The 23828-nt window shown below is 38.0% G+C and overlaps 1 protein-coding gene across 1 annotated transcript in view; it reads left to right on the forward strand.

The window, feature by feature from the left end:
* The first annotated feature begins 831 nt into the window (after nt 1-831).
* The window catches only part of LOC124167692 (flocculation protein FLO11), a 738729-nt gene continuing 715732 nt past the window's right edge, over nt 832-23828 (forward strand). The window contains exon 1 of the mRNA XM_046545680.1: nt 832-1158. Within this exon, the coding sequence (XP_046401636.1) occupies nt 1081-1158 (78 nt within the window). The 5' untranslated portion in view covers nt 832-1080. The remainder of the gene's footprint in view (nt 1159-23828) is intronic.

Consider the following 23828-nt stretch of genomic DNA (forward strand, 5'->3'; position numbering starts at 1 on the left):
AAATAGATGCAGCGTTTACGTCATTTATTTTTTCCGAGGAAAGCAATTTATTATTAAAGGTAAAATATTTCGTAATAGGCATGGAAATCCATATGATAATTATTAACGATTACTATACCTATCGCGACAAACGACTTTTTTATTTCAGAAACAAGTGTCATTGGGATCCCTTTTTTCTTTGAGATTTTTAAAAAAGTTCATTTACTTTTGCATAACTTATTTTTCACCATAAACTCATTCTCTGTTCACTGGAGCGTTTTAAACATTCTGATGAGATAGAAATTGTTTTATAATTACATTTCTTTTGTAGAATTACCCGACTAATAGTAAATGCATGTGGATTTTATTTCACTCCTTTTACCATCTATCAGCGTGATATGTTCTCTTTTCTGAAATGGCAAAGAACTCGAAATAAAAAAAGCGAAAGAAATATTCATGTTCGTAAATAAATTTTCGTATTTAAAAAAAATAACATTTAGCATTTTTTCCCCGGACTTGGAGTAAATTTATGCAACTTTCTGTTCTTTCGCTTTTTCCAGGAAAAGTACCGGCCCTGAGGGTGCGAGGCCCGCCCGCCCGGCTGCTCTGGGCCCTCGGCGGTTCCCTGCATGTCCCCCGCCTATCGGAATATTCATTCCTAGGCCATGCGGTACACAACCGCTTCCTCCTCTCACCGCCCCTCCTTCCTTCGTGCATCCCCCACTCCCCTCTTATTGATTCGCCCCTCCCCTCTCCCGACCGGAGTCGCGAGGCTGGCGGCGCCAAGCGGCGCCCCCGCGAACCCTCCTCCTTCCCCTCCTGACCCCTAACTCATCCTGTACCCTGTTTCCCTACCTTCCATAAGCCCCACGGCAGTCTGTACGTGCGGTTGTGCTCTGGAAACAGTGGAGGAGTTTATACCCCTTTGGGCGACCAACCCCACCGTGATCTTCGTGCCATCTTCGGAGTTATAATCCCCGTAATCGTACCCCGCGAACCGTGGTCGGAGAGCCCCAGCCGGACGCTGTGTCAGAGCGATTTTATAGCCTATCCTTGAGTGCTGTTCGCCGGTGTGTCGTGCAGCAGCGGTCGGCACCCAGCATGGGGTTCGCTGCGGTGATTTTGGCGGCGAGCGCCGCGCTCCTCGGCGCCGGACCGGTTGCCGGGGACACGAGGCCGGTGAGTTGCTTGCATTGTTGTCAAAGTGTCCCTCTCAGCCCCGCGCTATCTCATGTTCATGTTTTTTTTCTCTGCCTCCTCTCGTTTTTTTATGCTTCCACACTAAAAAAAATTACCACGGAGAGCCGCCCCGGGGAGGAGAATATTTTTTTATTATTTGGAAGCGACACAGTGCACTCGGGTGAGCCAAGGAAATAATAAACAAACAGGCAAAGTGCTCCCGCTGGCCAGGGTGATTGAGAACGAGGGAATGGACATTTTATCCCGCTGGGATTTTCTTTTTATCGACAGCGAGGTTCATGTTGTTGACGTCATGGTCCGGAGTGCCAAGAACACTGCCCTTCGTTTGTTGTCATTTTTTTTTCGGCTGTTGTTGTTGTGGTGTTTTTCATCAGTCAGCGGTGATGTTCCTCTGGGTTTTGGCTCACCCACTGGGATCTCGGCTGATTGGCGCGGTTTTATCCGCGCACTGAATTTAAGTGGTGGGTGTTTATGACATCGAAACGCGGAATAAATTCACCGTTTGCTCCCGCTGCGTCGACATTGTTGAAAGTGAATAGCCCTTGTTTTCGAACATGGAGAATTCTCTTTGTCATTCTCCTGTCAATTGCGATGTAAGGGGGAGTAAAATTAATAAATATCACCACACTGAACACAAAGGTTGAAAGTGCTGAGTTAACAACAAAAAATAAACTATAAATAAATAATCAGATCTCTTTCCAGACGTTTTTGAGAGAATTAAAAGTATTTTTCCTGTAGGTTATAGGTAACTGTTGACAATATTTTGAAGTTCATCAAAATATTTACCGCCTATTCTGTTGCATCTGCTATTTTGATCGATGAAATGTATGCCTGGGCGTTAATCCTAGTTATTAATAGCGGTCACGACCAGAGGTTAGCGAAGAAATTGGCGACTCTCGTTACAATTGTTGTATTATCTTCTTTGACTACCTAATTCGGCCACAGCTAACCCCCATAGTGACGCAAGAAGCATGACAAACGTTCAGGTGCAGTTGTGGTTCACAGAATTTTTCCAATTCGTTTCATGATAATATGATTCATGTCCAAACTCCTCTTTTTTAACGTGTTTGCAGTCGATTTTAAGAGATTTTTTTCGGGATTATTTTCGGGACGAGGAAATTATTTGAGAATTGTGGAATTAATTTGCCACTGCCTTAATTACCATGGATGACAGTTTTTAACATTTATTTAACCCTTTCTAACCCAGAGCTGTTTCTGGGAGGAATCAAATTTCAAGATTTTTCATTTTGAAAACTTGAAAATTTTACACTAAGTGATTATTATCGTGGCAGCTAAATATTTCGCCATTACAATTTACACTACAAAATAATGCATGGTTTAGATATCTCCTAAATAGAGCTGAGAGTTTAAACATTTTTGATGTTGCTTAGAAGCAATATTGGGTTATAAAGGGTTAAGGTTGCGGTAAGGTAAGTTCGTATCACTCGCTAAATTGATATTTTTAAAGCGTTCGCGAACCACATTGTGTGCGCCAAACCCTCTTTATTGCCCTGGAGGTACAAATTCATGTAGGTGTTGGTTGTCACCCGGGGGAACAGCGTGGATAATATTCTGGGAAGAGGGGAGACCCTATTTTTTTCGTCTTTCTATTATTTTCTTATTTACAAAGCATGCCAACCTGGCATCATTTGTTTAAGATAATTATAGACTTGCGAGCTTCCAGGCTGCGTTGACGTGTGTTCCAAAATATATTATTCGGAGTATCAGCATTCAAATCTGTGTTTCTTGGTGATATCAGCGAGGTAAACCTTTTGCAAGGTCGAATACTATTTACTACAATCATATACAATCTATAGGACTATTTTTACAACTTTACCTGACACTATTAGTTTTCGGGGATAATCGTAAATTTAAGATATTGAGACACATTATTCAAGTCATCGTTATTTTATGTTAAAAAAGTGGACAATTTATCGGAGGGTAAAGGACATTTTAAAATTATTTATCCCGCTCTTATTTGTACAAAATTTGGCAATCAGGGATCATTCATTTAAATTAATCAGAGGTTTATGTGCGCGTAAGATTCATTATTCTTTTTTAAATAATGCGTTTTAATATCCCGGGATTATAGCCTTCCATTCATTTAGCTTCTATGTTCTTCCTTATTTCGGAAACACATATTCAGGTTTACATTAAAAGGCTCTTTCTGCAAAATATACGCGTTACACTTCTCTCCTGCAATGCTGCGCAAGTACAAACATTTTGAAGTCTCCTTGTTTCAGGAGAACTACGAAGAAAATTGTGGGAAAAGGTTTGCACCTTTCTTTTTCATTATTTTCGCTGCTTCTTTGCGCAGCGGAGATTCTGCGATAAAACTTTGGATCCCTCCGGGCCGCAAAGCTATATGTAGCTGAAATCGTGGGGCTTTTTTTTTGGGAATTATTTTTCTTTTCCGTCCAGAGGGGCTTTTAAGCGTGGAGAGATGGAAATTTATCGCAAGCCGATTGCCCGCATGTATCTCTTTCTTTTAGGATTCGGAGGAATTTTTATCTTTTGTTTCTCATTTAGACCACGTATACTCGCACGCAAGATCATGCGAGCTATCTTCAAAATCTGTGACGTGAGTTGTGTTAGCAAAAGCATACAAAACGCAAATCTATTTTACTATTATAAAATATTCTATTACTCGTTTCTGCAATAGATACGGGTGGTGTGATCTATGATGAAGCTCTCTTCACTTAAGTTACCTCGTAGAATTGGCCAAATAACGGACTACTGTGAATATGCTAAAATTCTCTTAGGATTATTTATCTGTCATATACGACTTATTGCGGAAGGAGTATTTAGAGTAGAGCTGAGACAAAATGGAGCAATAATAAGAATTTGTAATACTCTATAGAAATTAAGAGAAGAATAGAAGTTCACTTTTTCTTCACAGGCTTAAAACTTTGAAATTTCTCGGCGTTTTCAATCAGATTAGGTTTTCTATTGACGATAAAGTTTTCACACGTGAGCCGCTCATCGAAAAGTTGGCTATTTGTTTTTAAATATTAAAATACTCACTACTTGTTTAATGTCTACATCATCGTCGTTACTCAAATATCCTGGGATAAAGCTTTTCATTAATTTGCTTCTGTACACTTCTCCTTCAATGATTGTCTTCATGTGGTCTTCATTTATCAATACTTGGCCTTAACGGTTGTGCACTCTTCTCTTCACGGTTTTTCCGTTGACTTTACTTTTCTCCTACTATTTTTAGGACGTACTTAACTCACCTGTCGAACTATATGGCGTTTTTACCATGCCTTTCAGACCATATAATATGAATACTAAAAGAATCAAGAGTAGCAACAAATTTAAGATTAACCGGAAATTAATGAATAGATAATAGGTAATGCATTACAATTTAGAGTAAAAAAGAGATTCCTGTACTGTAGAGGATGCTTAACCGTATCAATCTCTTGGCTGTTTTTTTCGTTCTGAATTTAAAAATAATCATATCAGACTTTAATTATGTATGCTACTATATCCAATGTGTGTGAGTTCAACAAAGTAAAAATGCACGCTATGAACTGTGCGTATTTAATTATCAACACATTCTCGACCATCTCTATCCATGTTCGAATTGTTTTGTCTTCAAAGTTGGAAAGCCTTCAATTGTTTTTATCTATTCCTTCCTCGTCTTCAGCTTAAGCAAAGAGGACCATTTTAAGTTTTCGCTGACCATTTTTTCGTCTTCCTCTGCTTCCATGACTACGCTCGGTTATTTGGGTATTCGCCACTGGTCCGCTCCAAGGGATGAGCGCTTACCCGGGAGGAGGACGACGACAATCGTCTCCCATGGTGCTGGCCCTTGCCCGCATCATCATGTCCCCGAGGCCTCCCCTTCAACACCGCCCAACCCTTACGCTCCTCTGGGACATCTCTCTGCTACTCCCCCACGCTACTACCCATGAGGACTTATGATATAAGCGGTTTTTTGGTTATGCTCACATTTGTGTAAAGCTCCTGGCAATGCTGCGTTAATGATATCCCTGGGTAGTAGCCTAAAAATTGTACCTACTTCCTAAAGTTATCTTTATGGATATTCAATTCATTTTAACATAGTCTTTTATAGGCATGGTTTAAATCACCGGATGAATCAGTGATGAACACGTATCTGCTCTTTTAAAATTACTAAATACGTTAATTATGATTAAAAGGGATCCTAAGAAGTATCAAATTCAGAAATATTACGTCTGATCGTCGTTGATAATAATTGGCTTGGTCGTACGTTGATAATAATTGGCTTGGTCGTACGTTGATAATAATTGGCTTGATGTAATAGATTGTCAATATTTTCTCGTAGCATCATAGTTCTAAAAATATATATATAAAATCATGACCATATTGGTTAAGCTGTGTATATTTTTTTTTCGATTAAAACTTAGAAATTACTGGTCTCGCTAATGAAATTCAACAGTTGTTTTTCCTCAAATTCAAGTAAAATATTCACATTTAACTGTGTAGGTTTATAGAGACTGTAGGTGAAATTATTGATCGAGTATAGTATAGCTTATATAAATATGGTATGGTATTTGGAGGAGGTGACCGACAGCTGAGGTCATTTGCGCCATGAGGGAAGGATGGGTAAGGGAGGATGGAGAGAAACCCGGCGTCGGCATTAGCCTGATATTAACGGAAAGCGCCAAGGGGACCACGGTTTACGTCCCATCCGACGGACGGAGTGTTGCGCTTGAAATGTCCTCCACACAACATTCAAGCAGGGATCGGGCAGTCTCTGAAAATTCTCTGCCTCCGCCGGGATTTGAACCCGAGCCCAGAAATGGTATTTGGAAGAGGCGAACCACAGTTGAGGTCATTTGCGCCATGAGGGACGGGTATGGAAGGAAAGGTGCGGAGAAGAGGCGTCAGCATTAGCTTTCTCCTATCGCAAGGCGCCAAGAGGTCCACGGATTAACGTCCCATCCGACGGACGGAGTGATGCGCTTGAAATGTCCTCCACACAGCATTTAACCTGGGATCGGTCAATCTATGAAAATTCTCTGCCACCGCCGGGATTCGAAGCCGAGCCCACTAGGCGGGAGGTCAACACTCTAGCCACCACACCAACCCGATCCCCGGTTATGGAAATAATTTTGTACACTTTAGCAGTATGTTCTTCACATATGATGTTTACTAAGGCATGAATCGTTGGCACTATAGCGTCGAACATATCAGAATCGTGGAGAGGCCGCGAGACAAACGATAGTTGATGACTTTCAGACTAACTTCTGAGTGAATCTGTACGTCGCAAAGTGTAACTTACCAAGTTCCTTACAGGCTGGTTTCAATTCAATGGTTTCGGATTTTCCAGTGGTAGAAACTTTTTGCCCATTGAGCGAAATTTGTATCCTTATTTCGTATAAGGTCATGCATAGAGTAACCCAACAATATTAAATGTTACCCTTTAGTCTACAGTTGCTTACGTTCTATAAGTAAGCGTTCGAATTTTAATTTTAACCAATATAGTAATTGAATTAAATTACCTGTGCGTAAATTAATATTTATAAGTGCTTTTATAACCCTACTGCCAGGTATTTTCTCTGCATAGGATGGGTCGTCAACGTCATTTAACTGTTGTGGATTATTCACGTTCGAATTTTCTTCGTGAATATCACTAATGCTATATCTTTACATTCCATACTTTTCATTCCTTAACACTTGTTAGATGTTTAGGGTGCCGATATATTGGCCTTCGGTTTTCGCCTCAAAACACTGAGGGTGCCGAAATATCGGCCCCGTGTTTGACCACAGGAAAATTAAAAAAAAAAGTTATTATACATTGAGTTAGTTTCCCTTTATACTGGAGGTTACATGAATGTTCATCACTCCTGATGAAATGGTATTTCTTCCACTGTGTTCGTTTTTCTGTATAAACAAATGAATTTTTTTGCATAGATATTTGTTTATATAACGCCAGACGCGTTCTTGCGTACGGCTTGAGTTTTCTAGGAGTAAAAACTGCAATTGCTGTAGGAGCGAAAGGGGTAATTGCAACGATACACCCGATATTCTGTCGTAAAACTACGTCATTTATCCGACAAATATATTTACTTTGGTGAATGTGCGAAAAGCTCTAAAAATGCAAAAGGAAAGAAGATAAGAGCTGCAAAACAATTTTATCATAATGGTATACCGAATAGTCTCTAATCAATGTATATAAAAACGTTTTGGCCCTTTAACTACTCAGTATAATAAAAAAATAAATAAAAAACTCAAAGTTGAATGGAAATAAAATTTATACCTCCCTTCGTGTATTTTGGAGCTCCAAATATCGAAGACCTTGAGCTAAAACATTTTTTCCGGATTCTTCTGCGCTAATTACTATGCAAATAGAATTCCGTGGTGCTAGATTGATTTTAGTTCATCGTGCAGATATGAGATTAAACTCCAGTAAAGATGAATCGAGTTTTCCTTGTGGAGTTACTAGAATTAATAGAATGAATTATATAAGCTCGCTAACTAAGCTAGCTACTAATTTTATTTTTAATATTTGAGAGCAATACGGTAGGGAAGAGTCTGTAATGAACCTTTTCTATTCAAACAAATGAAAACATCTAAATACAAGGAAGAGTAAAATGGGTCGACACGAATTTATACCGTCGAATAGTAGAGCCCTAAAGGATTAAAAGCAATCATTTCTCAGGCTGCTCCCAGATCACTTCTTGAATACTCCATGGAAAGCTACCTTAACACGTTCGCTGCCGGGCCCGAATTCTACTGTCATTCCGCGTGTGCCAGGCGAATATTTTCGAACCTATTACCAAACGGCAATAATGATATTGAGCCTATCTCCGGGTTTTACTAATATTTCTCGGTATATTTACACTCATTACGTGATGCGCTATCGCTTGTAACTTAAGTCATGTGCGACGCCATAGGGCGTCTCCCCACTTTTGACAATGCCTAAAATTTGACGAGACACCATTTGGCGGCTCAGGCAATTGGATCTGCGTTCCAACTTTTTAGTGTACACTGAAAAGCTATGATTGAAAATAATGTCAAAACAAATTTTAATTGTTGATTATGCTTTTAATAATATTTGCTACCGTATCCGGAGATGATTAGTGCAATGATTTAAATTTGGGAGACTTAGGTACGGCTGATCCGGACAGATCATAAATTTTGTAGAAACACGTTTGGCTTTAGTGAGGGCAACTTTGCGGTTCATTGTCTGCAAGAATTCTTTGTAACATCCGCGACAGACAACACGGGCTTTTCTAAAATGAAGATACAGCGCTAAAAATAGTGCAAAAAATACTGATACTAATTTTATGTGATGATAATTTTATCCTCTAAATTACCAGACTTCGAAGACTTCCTTCAGTGTTATTTGTATTTACCAGGTAGTGCATCGATTTTTTAGACCCTATCAACGGAATCCCGAAGAATATGCATCCATTCTTCTATAATTTATCGTCTTAACTGCAGGAGAGAGATCATGTGGGCACCTGGATTCTGTGTTTCATTCCACAGTATTAAAGCATTAACAATGCAGGTCCCAAAAAGAGCATCATCGGCCACCTTGTGGTACCACCTTACTATTTTTCGATGGGTGCAGTGATACAACGTAAGGGTATCAGCAAGGTCAATTCCTCCCTTTATTTTATTGTATGTACTCAATCACCATCTTTGGCTTAGTAACCACTTCCCCTCTTCGATTTCTTTCCCCGTTGGGATTATCTCCTATCTGATGGTGGTGGAGATCATGAATACGTCGCGCTGATCTTTCCATTTCTTTACCGTTGCTCCACAAGTTTTTCATAGCACTGAAATGCCTTTCTTTAATTTAGCAGTCGTTATTTCTCTCAACAGCCCTTTCCTATTGTTCCTAATGATTCCCACAAAATGAGACTTATCTCCCAAGATTTCTTTCTATAAGCGCGGGATGAATCACCTCACTAGAAGTATCTAAACATTACAGCAGGAGCAGGGGTGCCGACTTAAAAAATATTGGTAGGGCCCAAACTGGGGACCTTGTCTCTGTAAATTTTATAAGTAGTGAATTTTAAGTTTTTTAAGCATTTTAGAAGAGTCATATGATCGACGTTAGAATCCTGATCACTGGAATCTCGATATCTGGACACTCCGGGGAAAATTGACAAGCATGACACATTTTTTCCTCACATCTGTAACGAATTTTAGGGTGGACTCGGGCCCCCTCAGGCCCCGTGGAGTCGGTGCCACGGAGAAGGAGTTATTAGAATGTGAATAAAAAATTGAAATAAGCAATCATACCTGTATTAGAAGAAGAAAGATTACCTGACTATGAGGATTCATACGACTCCTCAGACACCGTGAATAAGCGGTGTCTCCTTCAGAAAATCCTTCAAGGTCATTAGTGGAAGCCGAATGGACAGAATACAACATATGCTTGATTTCTTCTTCGTTAAAACGTTTCTTTCCCCCAATAATGCGTGACGGAGTACACATGATATATTCACTAAACTGGTTATCACTTCCGTATGGAAGGCACAGGCACAGAGAATAAATTTGGTATACTGATACGCTCCTCACTCGGTTAGGCATGAGCGACAACTGAGGGAAGGAAATAAATGAAAAAAAGCTCAGCAAATGTAATTTGAAACATTGTGTTGAGATATAATACCTCAAGCTCCACTTGAGACATAGAATGATAGAGCCATTGAAAAATGGCACTCTCGAAAAAAACATGAGAAACCGAAGGCGAAAAAAAAATTATATTCGAGCTGAAATGTGTTACCAATACCCTCCCTTCACAGAAGATAACATTGTCTCATCAGTGCATAAGAAAATGTAGCTTAAATTTCAAGTTCTATTCATCGCTTGATGATTCAACGAAAACGCTACTTTGACGCCCATTGGCGTCTCACTAGTTGCATCCAGCAGCAATGCGAGACGCCATATGGCGTCTCACTAACTCCGATTTGAAGTTATGTGAGACGCCCTATGGCGGCGCGTGGCAGGGAACGTGTTAATTGGTAGAATACTATAGTAATAATATCGAATTCAGCCCTTGTTTGACCATATAATGTTGCACATACTACCTCACGAGACACCTTATTTCGCGTGTGGTGGGTGGTGGTGTACCGGCAGTAAAAAAAAAAAAAATAGAAATGATGCCCGTTGGTGTAATCTGACTACTAACTTGAGCTCCACCTAGCATGTATTTTTCAACATTCTAACATTAGAATTTGTCTCCATGCTTCTGGGTTTCACCGCGTGGATTTTCTTTGCGACGAAAATTTCTCCGGTATTCCAACCGGCGTCTTCAGGTCGATGTTAGGATTCAATTTTTGGTGACTTATATAGTGCATTCTTGGCGCCAATTTTTCATGCTGGATGCTGATTGGTCCACCTCCTTTTTTCTCGTATGACCCTCTTCCACGAGTTGTGGAGAGGGTAGCCGTCTTCTCTATTCATGTTCTCAGGTTTCTTGAATATTTCGATAGCCTCCTTTATTAGCCTGGGATAATATCTATTTTCTTTTGCAACAACTGTTGCTTCGTCAAACAGTATCTGGTGTCCGGGATCACTCCAAGCATGCTCCGCAATGGCGGAGAGCTGAAATTGCTTATTTTTTTGTAGCCCTTCTGTGTTCCTGGTTGCGGACTTTCATTGATCTACACGTCTCTCATATGTAGTCTTTGCCACATGAACATGGCACCTCATAGACACCGTCTTTAATGTTGTGCGGCAAAACGTCTTTTCTAACATTAGCAAGTGCAATGCGACCTTACCGTTTATTTAACTTTGATTATTTTTGGTAGCAAAACCCCACCTGTTCTTCAAGAGAAGATAAAATTCTTACTTCTATTATTTTCTTGGTTGTTGGAAATTGGAATTGGAAAAGTTGTATTATATGCATAATTTCAATAATTTTTGTTAGCGTACCAAAGTTTCCCAACACAACTGTTCGCTTTATTTATACTTCATAATCGTTTAGTCACTCTAATTATGCTATTACTGGTCTGACTGAATGTATTTTTTTGCCAATTCAGTATTACTTTGGTCATATTTGATGTTCGATTGAGAAAAGGAATACTGCAATGGAATCCACGGCATTTACAATTCACGTATCCATACGAACGGCCCTTTAATCATCGTAATTGCTACAGTGATATCACCCCTTCTTTTATTGTTGCTAATAGGAACATTGAAGGATCCATTCTCGGACCACAAAATGAACTTCTCTCGTAATCAATGGCCTGAGGATTACGTCTCCATGGAAACCCTCCATTAGATGTGGCATTTGCACCAGAGTGGCTGAATGGAGGTAGTTTCATCTTAATGAAATGTTACTGTGATATTTGCTTTTCGCTCTCCTCAACTCAATACCTGCAGTTACATACGGCTGGAAACAGCCTGAGAAATGATTGCTTTTAATCCTTTAGGGCTCTACTATTCGACGGTATAAATTAGTGCCGACTCATTTTACTCTTCCTTGTAATTTGATTTTTTTCATTTGTTTGAAGAGAAAAGGTTCATTAGATACTCTTGTCTGCAGTATTGCTCTCAAATAATAAAAATAAAATTAGTAGGCTGCGTGGGAGAGTTAATTTCGATTCTCTACATTTCACAATATTTCCTAGCTTTCATGTATTCTAACGTCATCATTCCATTCCATAGTTCACATTTACGTCTCACGGTGTTAATAATCATTCCAATGATGAAATATCTGTGAAAGAAAGTAATTATAATGTGAATTTTATTCCGAGTTCCATGTATTCCGAATCGTTCTCGGCATATATTAAATCTCTATCGACGATTGCAAGAAAATATTTCGTTGCACAGTTAGTATAAAACATTCCTGCTTTCGATATTGTTTCTTTTTAATTACTATAGTGGGATCTGGTACTAATTTATCAATGTCTCCTAATTTTAGCTGCGGTTAAGAGATATTAGAGACCTTCTTGTTTGTGATGTAGAGCATTTTTTATGCTAAAGAATTAGATCTTAAGATTATATGCTTAAGAAGTAGAGTTTATCCCTCTTGAAAAATAATTTGGCGGGAAAATCGAAATATGTAGGTAGCTGTAAATATTTCATACTCTGTTTTTACTTCAATGGTAATTATAGCGTCAATTTTAAATTAAGAAAAATGTGACCAAAATTTTCAGTATGTTTTCGTAAATTATATTCCTTCAGTTATTTGTCAATTATTAATTATTTCCTTTGGCGTATATTGGATTAATATTTTAGTTTCTTTTTAAAGTGGTAAAAATCTGTTAAACTAGCAAAAACGCTACCATCTATTTTTTTCCAGTAAAAAATTGAGTTTAATATTACCCTAGTGTGCGTTCATTAGTATCTTTTACTTTAATTATTTTATCTCGTCCTTAGGGTGCTGAGGGTGAAATCTACAAAAACTTCACCTCACCCAATTTTTTGGCGTGTTTTCTGCACAGTTGTTCAGCGCTTTTTTTTTACCATTTACCACTTCACTCCAACCTACCATGGCGTAAACGGCGCCAAGTGACAGCGTTGTCCGTGCGAGGATGAAATATCATCGTCCGTTAAATCTGGAAGTGATCTTGGACGTGATCCATTTGCACTTGTTCTATTCCATTACGTTGCGAGCAAATGGATTCACAATCATCGTTAGTGTTCGGGTATCGTTCTTCATTTCGCTCTTTTTATTCACTGTATTTTGAATACTAGGTTACGAGGAATACCCAATATATTCATTTTGTTCATTATTTTCCTTTTCATAAAGAATTGCACGTAATTGAATTTTCTAGAAAAGGGGTATTGTTGATTTTTTTTATTCAAGCATGCCTTCTTGATTAATACTCTTATCGCAAAATAAAATCAACTTAGGTACCATATCGGGAATTACAGGAATAACCAGGAATTTGAAATACCATTCTGAATTCATTGCTTCCAAACATTAAAAGCCATATGAATAAATGCAATTTAACTTAATTTTTCTCGTCATATAATGGCAATTGTTCTGCTTTCTTCGCTGTAAAATTCCGATTCTTCGTTCGCTTGAGTTAGGCTTTTCCTCGTTGTCTTCAAAGCTTTCATCTCAAGAGATTCCTTTCGCCGTATTATTCCAAGGTGCTTCTAGTGACTGGGTAATATTGTACTGTAAATGAATGCATGCGGTCCTAACGTTAGTCTAGCATTATAAAATACTCGTAATATCATAATATTGGCTGTTTAGATTGAAATTTCCTTACATGAAGACACTGCCTTCAAAAATGAAAATATATTTTAAAATCTGGAAAGGGAAAAAATTATGAAATTTTCCTAGGTATAGATTTTTCTGAGAAGGTTATCAATATTGGGAATGAGCATGTAAAACTGAATAATGGATAACATCGATAGATATATTAAAAACTAATTCTAAGCGCTTGAGACAATGCCTCTGCAATCTATTTTAGTGGGTATAAAAAAATGATAAAAATATGTTCCTGGTCAATCAAGAAGAAAAGAGATTTTCGAGATTAATCGTCGTGAAATATCTACTTTCTTATTACTGTGCGATAGAATTAAAAATAAATAAATAATACTCAAGTGCTAATGAAGATGAGATGGTAGAATTTAATTCAACTTAATGGAAACAGAAGTGAAGCATATTGCATGTTTATATTATTATTTTTTCAACTCACTTACCGCATCAGTTAATGCATTTTATTTCCCATGCACGAAATTGCTCGTGAGGTGATGCTTGGAGTTGATCCCTCAAGATGATATTTAGTGAATTACATTCTCTCATTCTTCGTTTTCCCGTGAGGCTCCACGTGTTCGCTTATTTTTATCTCATTCCCTCGAGCAGACCCGTCTTTCTTTGCGCAATGCGTCGCTGCTGCTATCATCATTTATCCACTCCAGGCCCCTGTCATAGAATATAAATCACTCTCAAAAGAGTCCTATCCCGAGAATAGTTACCAAATATGTCTCTCTCTTAGATGACGGGAACAGTCACATTTACTGCTACTATTTTAAAGGAGTAAATTTGGTTTCCTTAATCTCTTTCTTGCCTTGGTCTGTACGTCACTGTGGCAACCTTTCTCAGGATAGCTTAAAAGATACAGTAGATTTCGTTTAATGGGTCCACCGGTTACTTGGGGCAGCCGCTTAATTGAGGCAGATCTTAAAGAACAGAACCCAATAGAGGAATATCCCAGAGTATTCTCCGCTTAATTAGGACAGCCTGCCGCTTTATTGGGCCATGAGTCGGCGACATAGACTCTATACTCGTGACGAAATTAAAATTTTTCATTTTCAGAATACTATATTTTTATATTTTCCTCATTTGATTTACTCTTATTTTGTCACAAATGTTCCTATTCTTGCCCTATTTTGTAAGCTCTTCATGTTATACTATCCGCAAGAGGATAGGACGTTTCTTTAATAGGACTTACTGTTGGTAAAAGACATTCAATCAGCGTCGCCCTAGGCAGTGAAAAATATTTTTAACTAAACTCTTATAATTCTTAAAAATGGTATAAAATTAACTAAACTCGCTGATTTATTAATCAAATTAATATTATAATAAACTTATGTTGCGCTATAAACATTCTTTAGTCTTCTTTCCATCATTTTAACGTTTGTTTATGCCCATATGCAGGATAGTTCGCCTAAAAGGGACAGCCGCTTAATTGGGGCAGAGTGCATAAGTTCCGATATGTCCGGAATTAACCGGAATCTACTGTACTTGATTATTGATAATTGTTATTCACTGAAAATACTACGTAAGTTTAAATGCCTACGTATTATATCAAAAAAGGACGCCAGTGAAAGCACTTAAGAATAGCTTAATATTTCGTAATTATTTCCGCTAAAGTTCCCGATTATTGAGTGTGAATCATTCTGAAAAGAGTCCGATCTCAAGAATGGTTTCCAAAGCCGTTCATCTTACGTGATGGGAACAGCCACAATGACTGCTATTATTTTAGAGGTTGAAACGTTGAAGGCTTTTATTTCAGGCTTTTAGAACTCTTTTTCATTCCTTGGAATCTACCTCACTGCGAAAATTTTCCTAGGGATTACGTAAAAGACACTTGCCCTCCGATAAGCTTTATTACCAGGAAATATGCCGAAAAGTTTCATGTTGAAATTCTTTGCCTAAATAGACGTTGCTTATCCACAATGTTTTGTATTTGTGAAATGGTATTTCGTCTTTGGCTAAGTTCGCTTTATATTCCCATTTTATATAATCAGTGACAGATATTAAGGGTAGATAATTTTTTCACTGCATGGCAATTTTGTGTAATTATTGTGTATTATTCTCAAATATTAATCATAGTCCACATTTTTAAGTCGTGATGGTCTCTTATCAATTATTCTGGCTAGTATGTCCTGTTACAATAGCAATGGATTCTTTATCGCTGGAATAATTTACTATAGCAAATGTTTCTACGACTATTATTATATGACCATTTTTCTCGCCCCCTCCCCTGTATTTTTATTTGTGCACCTTACCGTTCCTCTTTGAGTACGAAAATTATCCACAGTAAGACGAAGAAACTATTATTTTTCGCGTATAATATGAGATATTTCACATCATGATGCAGAATATGCACCCCGTTTAAGGGAGAGAGAATATGCCGATGTGAGGGATACACGCACTCAGAAGAATCATCTCCACAGCGGAAGGGTGTTCGCGAATGGTCGTACGATCTATCGATCTAGCCTCTGTGATTTTTTCTAAACCATTGATCTTTCTGACCGTCCGTATGTGATACGAAACAATTCGCAGCTATCCCATGTTTTCTAATTCAACCTGGCTACCTATATTTACTGGGTGTTTCAAAACAAGTGGCCTTCTTCAGAAAGTCGCATCAATATATTCAGCCATGCTCTAATGGGAAAATTCTAATACTTTCATTTTGTTGCGGCAAATATTAATGGCAGTTCATTCATAATCTGAAGACATGTTTGTATCATCCCCCTTGATAGGATTCTGTAATTTTTAGGGATACACATAAGGCATAAAATAAATAATCATGGTTAATTTTAACTTGGAGCAATGTCATTACCAATCGGGCTAATGCTCCTTTTCGTGAATTTCTCTTCTATCTTCAGAATGTTGCGTACAAGGTATTCGGTTACTTGATGGATACGACTGGTAAAAAGTATTTTCATTATTAAGCATGCAAAATATGCAGCCAGCTTTGTTGACAATTGTCGCGGAATGTAAATGAGTGTAACACGTACGTAGCTGTAAGTCACTCTCCAATCTCTTTGTGATATTATTCCTTTTCATCTGATGTTTCCATTAGCATTTCAATAACTCCTTACGCGTTCTTACGTCGACAGGAGTTTTCCGATGTATCTGCGCAAAGGGCGATAAACTCATTATATATTTCCATCCAATTTCTCGATCTGAAGCACAGATAGACCTTTTTCTCAGACTTGCAGGAGCTGTACTCGTCTTTGAACTATTTTGTTGCCCTCAATGTACCCATTTCACCGGGCCTGAATGCAGTTATTTTCCTGTTCCTTCCTGGGCACTGTAGAAAAGCAATAATTCTCCTTGATATGTGTGCACACTTCAGCTCTTTGAGGCATGCTTTATCTGTCGTCCCATGGGAAACTAGCTGCCTTGCTTCACTCATTGAATGCTGATAGCCGTGAAATAGGGCAACTGTCGCACAAATTGCATCAGTATAGCGTTACCCTAATACGGCTCTGCGAAGGTATGGTCCAATGTAACGATGTATTCAGTTTCCATTGCTCCACTAGCGAAGCGGATAATAGTGTAAATAACCTGCTCCGAGGTGGAGCGATCATACTGTAGTTAAAGTGTCCTTATTTCACGTTTCTCTATAGAATTCTAACTTGAAGTCTTAAGTAAAAAAATGAAATACCTATAATGATGGACCCACATAACAATTCTAAGGTAATTATCCCTCTTCAAATTGTATCGACTATGTTAAATAACACTGGACGGTGAGAAGTAATTTTTTCTCGAGCCCTGATACCACTCCTATTGATTCTGATGTAAAATGACCTCCTAAATCCGAATATGACATCCGTTTTTCTCCATCACCCACCATTTTCGGGGGGAAGCCCCTCTAATTTTCATCACTTTATCAATAATTTGGAGGAGTGAAAAGGATTATATTAGCATTTATATTTCTAATTAGGTTTTTGAAAGGTGAAAAGTTGTAAAACATGATAATTAATGGTAAGGATGTAGATTTGGGAGGATTAGTTTCCGTTAATGATTTAAAAAACACATTAAAAATTATCAACCTTTCCTTTTTTCGTAATTTTTTCACTTCTTTTCTTCATTTTTCAGTTCCCATTTCATCTTTCCCTACCGGAAATACCCCAGAATGATGGAAAAATATATCAACAGCTCATATTAGCAAATATAAAAATATTTAAGAACACGGCATAGAAAAACATAATAAAAATTTCTGCCAACAGTTCATAAGGTATGCTACCACGCTGGATACCACACACGTATCAACAAAGAGAAAAATAACAAATGTAGAGAACGATGAATAACATAAGTAATTTGGTTATAAGTAAAGCTTATAAGCTGTGAGATGTAGGTGTTGTGCCTTCACATGATTCTTTCAATGATGAAAATCCTTAAGATTTAATTAATGTAATTACCATAACTTTGCAAAGAATGATTATTTTATCACCCAAACAGAGGGCCTACACTCAATATTTTTAATGGATATAAAATATTTATTAATAATTTTTCGAAAATGCAGTTAATTCATCCTTAAAGGCATCTTCTATTATTCCCAATTACAAATTGTGGTAAGAAAGAATTGCGAAGAAATTACTGCAATAGATATTTTATATAAATAGTTTTAGCAAAAAATGTTGAATGGGAGCATCTCTTGGAAGTTAACTAGTTATGGGAAACATGTGAACTGGAGTTGTGCGTTGTACATGCCGATGCCTCAATCAACGCCGTGGCGCCGACTCAAAGTCTGTGGTAAATAACAACGTGAAATCCCCAGAATATACTTTGTGCGAGAATTCAGACTAAATATTTAATTTTAGGTTTGTATTTCCTAATATTTTGAACTCAATTTTTGATCACAAGTGACCAATTCGTGTCATAGATACCATCTGTGTTTTAGCGAGCCCGCGTAACACGACGCTAAAAATATCCCCGGACGCCGCCCTCAACGAATTCGTTTTGTAGGTGCATCTGCGCATTGACGACGCATCCAGAATTATCTTCAAGCTTGTGAAATTTCTTTCATTCGTGTAGAGGATTCCATTTCATTTGACCACCTTAAACAGTGAAGATTTTAAAGTAGGACTTCAATTTTCCCCGGAAAATGGTAGCAGTCATCAGCCCTGATGACGATGGGAGAGATTTTCATCGAAAAGTTGCGACGGCGCTCATTTCCGCAGCTGCAAACTTTTTTCCAAGATGTTTGCTTTATACTCTTAAGCTATCTCTACTAAATACTCTCAGTAAAAATTGGAGAACTATTATTTCTCAAACTAAAGACAATGCCTACTTTATGTCAGGTTTTGCCATAAAAATTGAGCCGCCATTTTGCGACATTATACCACATCGATATCAACCAAAATATATAAAAATAATGGAAAATGTAGACTAAGTATCATATTACTGGAATATAATGCTTTTTACTGCATTAAAATCCAAAACTCTACGAGCAGCTTAACTTCTAAGTTTTTCGAAGAAAAATGAGATCGGGCGTGTTTTTGGAAATTTGGTCGTGTTTGGTCCTCTGTATCTTAGCAACGGATGAGACCTATGAAAAACGACTTATTGTTTCCAGATCACCAATCATTTTTGAGCATATATGTCAAATTTCAAGTCTATACCTCAAAAAACGCTATTTTGGAATTTTGTCCGGCTTTTTCCAATTTCGGACCACTGTGCGTCGGCAGCGATGGAGACTGAGGAGATTAACTCAATGATATCCTGGTAAGAATTTACTGCCAGGTGGTCTAAGACTTCACCACGGATTCAAACCGATACTGTTATCCAATGGCACGTCAAATGGCCTGAAAAAACACTGAAATTGGTACTACAAAATATTTTGTACGGGTCCGCTGGAGCTAATTTCCAGTAAAGAAGAAAAATATGGCGCTTCTCCGATGAATAGACTGAATAAATTTTTATCTGGTTTCCATCCAGGTGAGCGTGTTAATTTCCTCCAGCGTTTCGAGGTCCGATCGATCCTCATCATCAGGGAATGGTTCTGGTGACACTATCGTGGTCTGCATTTATACTTGCATCACAAATATGTTATCTTCTCATTAGCTGGCGAAAAGTTGAGGGAAATGTACATTCTCATCCGGACAGATGACTTTTAGTTACCTCCTGGAAGGCTTTCTGAATGCAAAAAAGCTCAGTGCAGGCACTTTTTAGACGACACTGAAGGTTGTTTTTCAGGGTTGATAAGTAAAAATAGTCGACCGTGGGGACGGTACCCTAAAAAAGCTCCTCAACGCTGTGCAAATTTTATCTCTCTGCAGTAAAAAAAATCTCGAAGAAGAAATCTTTCGACTGCTGGAGCAAGTTCAATCAAAACCAAGAGTTTCTAGAGTGTCCCTTGAGGTACTTCAACAGTGAAATAAAAAGAGGAACGAGGGGGTATTTCCCTGAAGCAGCCCGCGTGGTAGGCAATCCTTTGACCTTTGGACATCAGTGCCTCCTTCCTTGCATCGGACAAGCTCGCAAGAATTCGAATCCCCCCCAATCCGCCTTTCCCTTCTCCTCCTGCCTTGTGTGAAAGGTCACGCTTGACCTCCTCGCTTGGGTCACCAGAATCGGCACAAAAGAGAAGGTCTTCAAAGGTAAAAAACGCCCTTACGTTTGCAGATTGCCTTTTATAGAGGAAGGAAAAGAATCTATAGAGTACGAAGGTAGCAAACATTGTGTCGGTGTTTACATGGGGAGCAGCAGTGTCGTATTTTCATTAAAAATTGTTTGAAAAGTTAGAATGAGTGATAAAAAACAAATTATTATCGCTCCAAGAGAAATCTTTTGTCCTATACTATTCCAGATTATTGTGTTGGTATATTTTTCTCTGATTTTTCCCTAGTTAATTACATACATTCGAGCTGTCGCAATTGAGTTGAATTTTGATCCATCGGGCCTGGAGTCGAATCTTTGTGATTAAGGAGATTTTTCAGTGGACGCCCAATTTTTACCGGGGGATTGACTGAAAGTCACTTATATAACATCACTCCGTCCATCAAATGAGACGTTAAACCATGGTGCCCTGATAGCTATCGAGAATAACAGGCTAATGCACCAACTCACCTTCCTTACTACGTTAGTTACATAGTTTTCGGTCACCACTCACGAATTCAATGTCACACTATTAACAGAACTGCTGGAGGAAGCATGAATGTGCTTGTAAGGCAGAGTTGATGGAAGTTTTTTTTCTGAGAAATTAATGGCTAGTGATTTTTTTACTTTTGAGTCGGACTAGCTCGCTGGCACCATAGATAAATCGACTAGAAGTGCAAGGTATTTGTTGGATTAGGTCTTTTAATGAGGAACCCAATCAATTTTTGGGAAACTTTCTTAAAATATTTTGAAATATCATAATAATGCTGGATTTTTTATGAAATTCCCCGTGTCTACGAAGACAATTAATGATAGCAATAATGTGTAGTATTCATAGAGTGCATTAAATAGAAGCAAATGCCCTGCCTAAAATTTTTATCGTGCGTGTAAACATGTTTACGCGAAACTGATACCGTGACCTTTGTCCCCTGAGATATGTGAAAGGAACGGACTATAAATATCCCCTAGTGATGATGATCAACAATCCATAATGCCTTAATCACTTGGCATTTGACCTCGTGAGCAGAATATTTTCAGGACCAAATCTACGATTCTCGAAACTGTTCGTGGTAAAATCACACAACACGTGGACTCGCATTAGTTTATTTGGGATTCTTGTTGTGTTGCATAGGGAAACTTTGTTCTTCACAGAGCGGGAGTATTATCATGCATTAGATTTCACAGAAATTAAGTATAAACACGATAAGTCTCAATTTTATTCATTGGTCTCAGGGTTAACAACGTGTTTAAACCCTGGTCGCAATGGATGTTCTTACCTGGTGGACTTGGCAGAGATTCTATTTTGAATAAATTTTATTTCCTCAATATGACAAAATTGCCGATTGTAGCGAAGACCTCTCAACGAGCAGACATTATTCGATGACGGATCTTAAGTCCTTCAAGGAGCAAGAATGAAACTCGGATTTTACCTGTGGTTTTAAAAATTGCGGTACTAGGTCAGGTATCTGCTAAAATCCGCGACACTCTGCCCGCAAACCCTAGCACCCTCACATACAGCTACACATTCATATAGCTCCCACTTTGCCTGTCCAACCTGGATCTTGTTCTCTCTACTGTATCAAAAATTAATTCGTAATTTTAACCAAAAATGTATATGTTTAAATTACTATAACATATTTTTTAGTATCGATAGTGATGCGGATTTATTAATTAAGGACATGTCGCATAAGTATCTAGTAGGTTTTTCCATTTTTATGCTCGCACTTGCTTTACCATTTCAAATTCATTGCTAGACATTGTTAGTAAGAATACACCAACGACATGCTTGCTCATGCACCTGGTTTATTAGGCACAGTTCAAGTAAATATAAGTGTTATAATATTTCCTGGAGTAAAATAAAATAAAAATAAAATAAGTAAGTAAAATACTGTTTATAATTTTGAGTATTTTCATAAGCGTATTTACTACTATTTCATCGTTCAACAGAGTATCATGTACGTATTTATTAAAACGTAGAATGTATTTATTTAGAAGCTAACTTTTTACAGTCTTTTGCGGGTATATATACTAGCTTTTTATTGGTGATGGTTTTCCGGGTTCACACCGCGTTGATTCATGTTTTGCGGACGACAGTTTCGGGCGCGTTCCAGCTCCCGTCTTCGGGTCACCAATCAACTCACCGCGGAAGCCTCTGTAATAATTTACTAGCTTTTTATTTTAAAAGAGATATCCTTTTTTACATGGTTCATACTTCCCAACGCCCAGCACATTTCTGATTCCATTCCAATTCTTCTGCCAACGGCGCAACTCATGTCTCCAGGGTTTTCATTTCCAGTCTGCTTTATTAACATGGAGATAAAAGATGGACGTGTATTAAATACACCACCAATTATATAATGACATACGCCTTCAGATTAATATCCCTTTTTGTCTTGTAACTAAAGTTTCAAATTTCCCGCGAGTTTGGATAGTTCGACTGCCATTTATTTTTGATATGTCAATTTACATACCTCTCATGTATGATGCTATTTTCTGCTGTATTCATTGTTTACATTACCTGTGGAAAACATTAAGGTTATTCGTGTTTTTTTCCGGCGATCTCGGCTCATATTTTATTGCTTGTTCGTGAAGTTTTAGGCAAAAACAATACTTAAGGGATGCCCCAACCTCCATATTCACCAGACGTTTCTCCACGTGACATTTTCCTGTTTCAAAAAAATAAAGCGGTTCTTAAAAGGGACGTCGTTTTACAAGCTTAGTTGGTATTATAGGAAATCGCTGAAAAAGCTAAGGCTATCCCAATCCAGCTTTTCTGGAAAATCTAAACTGTCAGAGACTTCATTATGATTTGAAGGTAATGAAATCTCAGCGAAAAATATGAATGAATCTGGAGGAATCATGCTTCTTCTAAAAGAAAATTTCTGATTTACCTTCAACCTCTTCTGCATTAATCTTATGTGATTTGACGTATCACTCCCAACATGCCGATTGAATGATCCCCATTAATGATAATGGTAGATGTTTTTATTGTATTTTTTAAATTTTTTAATTTAGCTTTAGGATTAGTGTGTCGCTGTTCTTAGTTCTATTGTTATCCAAGGTAAAGGAAATTATCAGTTAGAATATGTATCATTAAAATGGCTGGAAAATCAATGTTGTAGTGCCATAAATTTGGATAAATCAGTGAAATGAATCTCGGTAATTGAATTGGCAAACTGAAAAATTCATGTTCAAATGAAAGGCTTCGCGGAAATTTACTTTCCAAGTTAATATAAAATTGTATCCGAGGCATTGGTAGAAAAATTTGTCTACTTAAGTTGATTTACAAACAAGATTCCATGTTGTACATCAATTTTGTACAAAAACCGTATTTTAAGACATTCCTTGATGAACGACTCTTCCGGTATGACGCGTTACTAGGCGGAAGACAACCTCCGAGCGTTTTTGAAACGTACCTCTTCCTTTGTAGGACCAATTGTATCTACAAGTATACCGATTCTCTCCCTACTATTTTGAGCATGGCTCAGACCACCCTACTAAATTGTAGGGACGGTTCCAAGGCCTAATATGGCGGAATGCGTCGAACCATAGGCGGATCCAGGGGGGGGGGGGCACGGGGGCACGTGCCCCCCCCAGACCCTCAAAAATATGCATGATTTTTAATACGGTCCCATTATCATTGCGTTCGTTTTGTATTACGAGGTATCCTTGTGCCCCACCCAGAACAAAATCCTGGATACGGCCTTGCGTCGAACCTTCGGATTTTGACATTTTTTAGACTTATGTCGCAGTATGTGATCAAATTTAAGTAAATTTACGCTATTTTCATTTAACGATGATTATTTATTTCATCGTATGTGCCTGTTATAAGGAAACGTATAAAAAGAACGAAAGAAGTGAAGTCCGTAATAGCAATGAAGTATACAACAATTGCAATAACATGGACGCT

The sequence above is a fragment of the Ischnura elegans genome, chromosome 11 (genome assembly GCF_921293095.1).
Source record: "Ischnura elegans chromosome 11, ioIscEleg1.1, whole genome shotgun sequence".
Taxonomy (NCBI): Eukaryota; Metazoa; Arthropoda; class Insecta; order Odonata; family Coenagrionidae; genus Ischnura; species Ischnura elegans.